Source organism: Gossypium raimondii, chromosome 4 (genome assembly GCF_025698545.1).
Source record: "Gossypium raimondii isolate GPD5lz chromosome 4, ASM2569854v1, whole genome shotgun sequence".
NCBI classification, from domain to species: Eukaryota; Viridiplantae; Streptophyta; class Magnoliopsida; order Malvales; family Malvaceae; genus Gossypium; species Gossypium raimondii.
This window is the reverse complement of record NC_068568.1, coordinates 11,854,193-11,862,120: the sequence shown is the minus strand read 5'-3', so window position 1 is coordinate 11,862,120 and position 7,928 is coordinate 11,854,193. Positions and strand designations below refer to the sequence as shown.

General features: G+C 36.2%; 1 protein-coding gene across 1 annotated transcript; it reads right to left on the bottom strand.

The window, feature by feature from the left end:
- Window positions 1-3,325: 3,325 nt before the first annotated feature.
- Window positions 3,326-5,189, bottom strand: LOC105780266 (probable E3 ubiquitin-protein ligase RHC2A). The gene has a single exon (XM_012604491.2). It carries the CDS (start codon window positions 5,033-5,035, stop codon window positions 3,926-3,928), a length of 1,110 nt encoding a protein of 369 aa, XP_012459945.1. The 5' UTR covers window positions 5,036-5,189; the 3' UTR covers window positions 3,326-3,925.
- Window positions 5,190-7,928: the final 2,739 nt, after the last annotated feature.

Sequence of the window (7,928 nt, the reverse complement as noted above, 5' to 3'; positions counted from 1 at the left end):
GACATCGAGAGTCAATTCGATGGTGCTCATTCCTGGGAAGAGGAATGGTGGCAAAGGGCTGATGTTTGTGGACATCAACATTGCGGGTCAGAAGCGGAGTGCTCTTATTGATATGGGAGCATCAGACTTGTTCATGTCAGAAAAGGCTGCGAAGAAGCTTGGTCTGTCGATTAGAAAATCGAATAAGAAGATCAAGATAGCAACTTCCGAGAAAGCCCAACTGTGGGAGTAGTTCGTGATGTGGAACTACAAATCAGAAAATAGAAGAGCAAGGAAGATTTTGAGGTAATCCAATTGGATGATTATACGATTATGTGCTTGGCTTAAACTTCCTTGACAGGATTCTGGCAACTTTGCAACCATAGGCCGATCAAATCCATATTGTCACCGGTCAGTCAACAAAAACGGTTGTGCCGGTGCATCGAGATATGAAGGTTGGGACCAAGGTGTTATCGTCAAGTCAACTAGTCGAAGATGTTTCGTATGGGAGCAACATTAATTCGTCGAAACGAAAAGCTACGAAAACCCCTTCGGAAGTGTTAGTGGCATAAGGGACCGATATGAAGCCTGCGGATTCGACTGTGGAACCGACACCTTTAGGAAAGGTGGGTTGTGCATCGAGCTTCGAGGGAAAAGGAGCGATGCAAAAACAGTCGAGATGAGTAAATGCTACGAGTAAGGTACATTGCAAACACTCTGATAATGTTTTGAATTCTGACTTGTTGGCTTGGCAAGGTTGTAGGGGGCCTTTCAAAGTTCATAAGTAAGGAGGCCAAGGAACTGTGGGCGGTACGAAGCTGAGATGTGAGAATCCAGGGGACTCCAATGAGAACAAGTCAAAATTGGGGCAAGATAGAGCGGAGACTTCTTCCCAACGGAATGTACCAACGAGTGCAACAGTTCAAGATAAAAGGCGACGGAAGTCGAGGCATAGGTTCTGAAGGAAGGGACAACCCGATTGCAAGACAAGTCGGGAAGAAGCCGAGGCAACGAGGAAGTTTCAAGGTGAATCAAGTCAGTGTCATCCAGAAGTCGCAACGAGGGCGTTGCGAGAATGGGTGGGGGAGAATGTCACAGGCCAAAGTGCAAAACCCGTGACCATGGCACAAGAAACGCCCCATGGAGGTCTATCGATTAGATGGGGAACATTTAGCCCACGAGAACTGGCCCGATTCAGAGAACTATTGAAGAAGCCTGTTCTGATTGAAGCCTGGTTGGCCCGATGATGAAGACATGGCAACTTAGGCTAATTTTAGTAACTAATCTTAGAAGATAGAGAGAATCATATATTGTAAAGATTAGATTATATTTGATATGGCAAATCTTGTAAATCCCTAAAATCAAGGGATATAGTGGATCTCGTCCGTCGATGTAAATGTATCTTGACCGTCATTTTGGGGGAGCTCAACTATAAATAGAGAAGTCTGTCAGATTAGATTCAGAGAACTATTGAAGAAGCCTATTAGATTGAAGCCTGGTTGGCCCGATGATGAAGACATGGCAACTTAGGCTAATTTTAGTAACTAATATTAGAAGATAGAGAGAATCATATCTTGTAAAGATTAGATTAGATTTGATATGGCAAATCTTGTAAATCCCTAAAATCAAGGGATATAGTGGATCTCGTCCGTCGATGTAAATGTATCTTGACCGTCGATTTTGGGGGAGCTCAACTATAAATAGAGAACCTCCCCCTCATTTGTACTCATCCATTGTAAGCTGAATTCTTAAGAGTAATAGAATTCTTGAGCATTTACTCAAACACTTTGTGTGCATTCTTTCTTTGGCTTTATGTTGTTCACTTGTAGCTTTTTTTGGCACAATCGCTTCCGCTATACAAATTGGTGCCTTGGAGGAGTTCTAAAGAATCCTCACTTTTGGGCGTAAAGGCTGACTTAGGCGAGTTTGGGACGAACAGATCGCCTAAGGCCGCACGAATTACGAGACGAAAGGTCTAGCCCCGTGACACTAGAGCATACAACTTGCTCAGATACTGCTAGTTTATGTACAGTCTTGCTTTGGCTTAGAACTGCTTAAGTTTCCACTAAAATGCTTTGCATGGTAGTAATAGATTGTTACATTGTTTTGCATTCATTTTGTAGTATGTCATTATATGATTACATGCAATTTACTTTTAATGTATTCTCACATTATGTCTCATTATTTTTATGTATGAGAATTTTTTTATTATAAAAAAAAAATCATGCTAGAAGCAAAATGTAGATACTCATTTTTTGTTATTAACATTTCTGTCAAAAGTAGTGTCAAAAAATATTATCAAAAGGTTGTAGAGCTAAGCTTTAAGAAGGTTAACAAGATTCTTAAGTTTATTTCACTGTTTGAATGTCTTGGAAAGCATGATTTGAGGCTCAAGTACAAATACTATTAAAAATGCTACTTCTCAATATTTCGCCAAAGTACAAATGTTTTTCCTCCCTCTCCTTGTTGATCAAAATTATATACTTACGCTTAAATTTGCAAGTAGCATACTCATTGCCAAAATGAATTACATGAGTGTAACTTCCACAAAACTACCATTATATTCACTACCTTCATAATTTCTCTCCCATTACTCACTATAAGTAACATGAATGAGATTCACTCTCTTCTGAATTAACCCACTTCTCTCCCATGTCTTATAAAATATGCCACTTGTTTCGTGGTCGTTCTTTAGCAAGGCTATAAACAAAGGATCCAAAGTTTCATTGGGAGACTTATAATTCTATCTTTAGACAAAACTTAACACTCTAAAATTCTCTGCGACTTTCTTTCAACAATCACTGCACTTGTTTTCCAGAATCTACTCTGATCTTCCTCTCTACCATCTCTCCACGATTTCTCATTCTGATAGATTGTAATGTCTCTGTGCCTTACCAAAAGAACCCTCTACAAATACCATGCATGGTTTTTACCTTTTCAGACTCGCATCCGATGAAGAGGGGTTTATTTGGATACGGGATGGGAATGCTCTCACCAACCAAAAACGAAGCGGAAGAGCAGGGGAAAAGAATTTAAGCAAACAAGTAAACACAATGCATACTATCAGATTCATAAGCAGCCCTGTCTATCTAGAAAACATATTTCTAAAGCAGACTGTTCTTTAATAACAATTAATTTCACAAGTTAAAGCCTTCATGTTGAAATAAGGGATTAAATGGAATCGAAGGCCAATAGGACCCCCTTCCCATTTTATCAGCGTAAATAATAACAGTTTAACAAGGTAAAGATAGTATCCAATCTGTCCAACCAACAAATACATTGGACTTCTACAAGTCTCTATCCACACCTACATTAATGATCATGGCCCAACTGGTGCAACATCACATTTATGTACAATAATGAATAATTGAATGGAAATTTAAAATATTTAAGAATCCACATGGTTAAGTAATTCAAACAAAATATAAAACAAGTAGCCCAATGGTAGCAGGAAGATTGGCTTCCAGTCAAGTAAACCCATAAAAGCAACATATAGGACTCAATTTGATTTAAGAACTAAAAATAAACAACAAATTTCTGATAATAAATACATGTAAGCAAGAGAGAACAGCATAACTTATCGTGACAAAACTTACTAATTGAACATTTTTAGGCGGCCTAACATAAATTTATATGCGAGGATTAGTACCTCAGCAACCACTAAGTGGCCAAACTAGCCACAAAACTTTCTCCTTCTCTTCTTCTTCTTCTTCTTCAGCCACATTGATGCATATTATGACTCATCAAAGCCTCTTTCTCTTTCGGCAGAAACTAAACTCGACTAATGCTCCACTCCTTCACCAAAAGTGTTGTTATTTACATCCAATTAAAATCATACAATCTACAAACATTCCCTTCCTTAGGAAAACTGCAATATTGTAGTATCAGAGTAAATGGGACAGGAAGGCTAACATCAAAATGAACAAAAGATACATTCGACCATCACTCAATCCTCGAAATCCCAGTCGCTATCCCTTCTCGATGATCTACCGAACACTGAACTCGATCTACTTCTCCTTGTAAATCCAGAATCTGAACCTGAACGTGACGAACTCCTAAACCTCCCAAAGAAAGAAACAAAACTCCGAAAAACACGCCCTAAACCTCTACTCTCTTGTGACCTTCTCCCACTAGGCGCCCACGAAATTCTTCTAGGAGCAGCACCCGCATTATTAAACCCACCATCCATCTCAGTGAACACTAGTGGAAACTCCCTCTCCGCTGCTCTCGTCCCTCCAGTAAACCTCCCCACTGCAAAGCCACCTCCCGGTAACCTCCATATGGTTAATCCCACAGCTTCTTCATCTCTAACAGCCTCGTTTTCCACTAAGTTATTTCCATTATTTTCTGTTGGCAATTCATGGCGACAAACAGGACAAGAGTTTCGAATAGAAAGCCAAGGTAAAATGCAATCCGAATGGTAAATATGCTTACAAGGCATTTCCCGTGCTTCGGAGTCCAGCTCGAAAGGCTCCTTACAGACTGCACAGTGAGATTCCGACCTTACGTGGCTCCCTAGGATCTTAATCACAGGCATTGATTCAATTGCCGCTTTCGAAGCAGGCGGTTGCTCAAAACGGCCAACTCCGTTTGCTTCTAATTGAGATAACTGATCAAGAAGCCGATCAAAACCCGAACCCATTAAAAACTCCGACATGCTAGCAGGTAAGGGACGAAGACCCGAGCCAGAGCCATCATCGTAATAAAGCTCGAAATTTCTGTTCCCTCTTTCGGTAACTATGCCGTCGGATTCGGAGGTGGGTCCACGGAGGACCACAACGGGATTGAAAGGGGAGCGATCGCCAGCGTTCCGACGAGTTCGGCGAAAATGAGGAGTGGCGGTGGGGCTTGGGCTGAGCGCAGGGCTTGGCGTGTCGGAATACATGGCAGCGACAGGGAAACGGTGGTGGATGGGAGATCGCGAGGGTGTTTCAATTTCTTCGATGAATCCTCCGCCACAGTCGGGGCAGTTGAGCGAATCATGGGGAGATCGAACCCGGATCCGGATGAATCGATTGCATCTGTAGCACCAATAGGGCGATCTAATCGATTCCATCGAAAAGAAATGCAAAAAGATTTCAAGAAATTAAAACGTGGAGATTGAGAAATCAGAGAAATTAAATAAATAAATAAAAACCCTAGAATTTGAGAGAGGAAGAGGGAAAGGGAGAGAAAGTGTTTAAAGGTGAAAAGTGGGGAAGAGTGAGAGAAATGATAAAAGGGGAAGGAAAGCGTGGAAGACTCAACGGCATAAGCGCGTGGTTTATACGCTTTCCTTTACATCTTTAACGGAATTTAGTTGCTTAATGTGTTGTATCGTTAACGACGTTACTCAAATTAAAGGAGAAGCCGCAGGACAAAGGCGTTGGAATTTGGATGTCGGGCCCAGCAGGCTAGCGGCAAATCAAAAGGGTACCAAAATAAAAATATTCTCTTTGGTGAATAAAATAAAAATAATTTTAATTCTAAATTAAAAACTTTAATTTCTAATTGCAATGGTTTTGATCCTATACTTTGTTTTTAAAATTTATTAATTTGACGTAACTGTCCTTGTAATATTGCATATAATGGAAAAAATATGTTAAGTTAATAAATTTTGACAAAAATTACAAACAACGATAATAATTCAACTAAAATTTTAAAAAAATATATAAAATTTTTAAAATACAAGGACTAAATCCAAATTCTAAATAAGTGTAAGGACTAATAACAAAATTTAACCTTTATAAAAACAAAGTTTAGTTTTCAATAAGTAAATTAAATTAAATTACTTATATTTGCTAATTATTTAATATAAATTACTGAATTGTAAGTTTTAATTTTTATTTATAAATTTCACAAATCAATCACAAAATTTAACTTTGAATTAACATTTCAATTTTGCCAAATATGAAAACCAAATTGTGACAGAGACTAACCTTTTAATTTTCAAAAAAAGAAAAGAAATACGGCCTACGGTTGAATGGAACAAGTGGTGGAGCAGCTCCATGTTGGCACCAGGTTCAAGCCCTCTGTAACTCTTCCGCCCCAATTTGTAATGTACAAAAAAGTAAGGCTAAAAGGTCGATAAAATCTTTGAAAGTGTTACTTGGCGAAAACTGCTAATGCAAAAAATAATTATGAAAATATGTTTAAAAATATTAATAGAATTTATAAAATATTATAAATAGCATAAAAATTATAAAACAAATTAAAAATATATGAAAAAATATTCTTTTTCATTTGCACACACCACGTTAACACTACAACAACTATTAAAATTTATACAATATTTATTTGATCCCTGAAGTTATCTGTTGTGCTCCAAAACTTGCACCTCTTTGTCCATCATTGATAATTGGAAAGTGTTTTGAGATGTAAACTAAGCATTTCTTTGGATGGGAGGTGAGCTTATCCGGTGAGGTTAAAAACAACAGTGTTGATAAGATTAGTTATTGGTTATTGTAGCGATGAAATTAAAATCAGTGGTAAAATATGCATTTAGATTCAAATACAATAGTGACAATGAAATGAGAATAGAAAATGACTATTAGCGACATTAAATTAAAATATATATAATAAAACATCAAAACATTTTACAAATTAAATTTAAATTAAATAATAAAATATAAATATAAAATATGTTTATACTAAATTATAAATAAAAATTATATTATAAAAATAAAGGTAAACTACACCCATTGTCACTTTTGTTTACCTCGAGTTACATTTTAGTCACTTATGTTTGAAATGTTACATTTTCATCACTTAAGTTACCGTGTTGTAACATTTTAGTCATTGAGCCATTAATTGCCATTACCGGTGTAACGATAAGCTAACGTGACATATTAAATCATCATTTCAAATAAAAATTTTAGGTTAAATTATACAATTGGTCCCATATTTTTTCGTTTTGAGTAATTTAATTTTTTTCTTTTATGTTCTTTAAACTTTTCCCTTTTTTTCTTTTTTTTTCATTCTCTTTTGCTTCTCCCTCTATTTTTCTACTTCTCCATTTTTTTTAACATATTAAGAAGTCAAATTGGCAGTGAAGAAAGAAACAGGAAGTTGAAAGTCATCGTTGCCTATAACCAAAACCCATAAACTCATACCATCGACTAACCATCAAAACCCTCTGCCACCACCCATCATCTTCATTTCATCCACAAACACCTTTACCACTACCATGACCTCCTTTCAAAAACATCTCAAAAAAAATCCCCAACTTTTGGACTATCCAAGATTGAATCTCCGTCACCGGCCATTAGATCAACTCAATTTTCTGATATGTGCTCCTCCATCATCGGTCATTGTCTAATCTTTGGTTCTCTGTGATTTTTTAGGGTTAATTATTTTTTGTTTACTTGGATTCTTGATTGATTTGAATGTAGATTTATTTTTTGAGGGAATGATATTGTTGGGTTTGTCATGAATGAGATCATGGTAGTAGTGAAGGTGTTAGAGGCTGAAATGAAGATGATGAATGGTGGTGGTGGTGGTGGTGGTGATGGTGGGTTTTGATAGTTAGCAGATGGTGTGAGTTTATGGAAAAAAGAGACATGAAAATATATTAAAATTATTAGTGAAATAAAAAATATATATTGCCAATGTACTAAATACTAACCCTCTCTATATATGTCACATGATAGAACAAGCTACATAACTTAATTTGCGTCAAGTGAGACTTTCTCAACTTTTTCTATTTATTTTAATTTTAATTATCCATTAAATAAATAACTATTTAATTAAACAAATAAAACTTTAATTAAATAATTTTTCCATTTGATTTAACTTAAATAATTTTATCTATATCATTATTTTTAATTTATTCAAATAAAATTATTTAAGATAATATTAATATAATATTATTGACAAATAACATGAAATAAACATGTGAAAAATGAATCCCAACCCAGTTTTATAAAAGGAAAAATAAAATTCTAATTTAATTATCCTATCAATTCTAATAC

Coding starts and splice junctions, on each gene's coding strand:
- LOC105780266 (XM_012604491.2), bottom strand. CDS start 5,035: ATGGAATCGATTAGATCGCCCTATTGGTGCTACAGATGCAATCGATTC.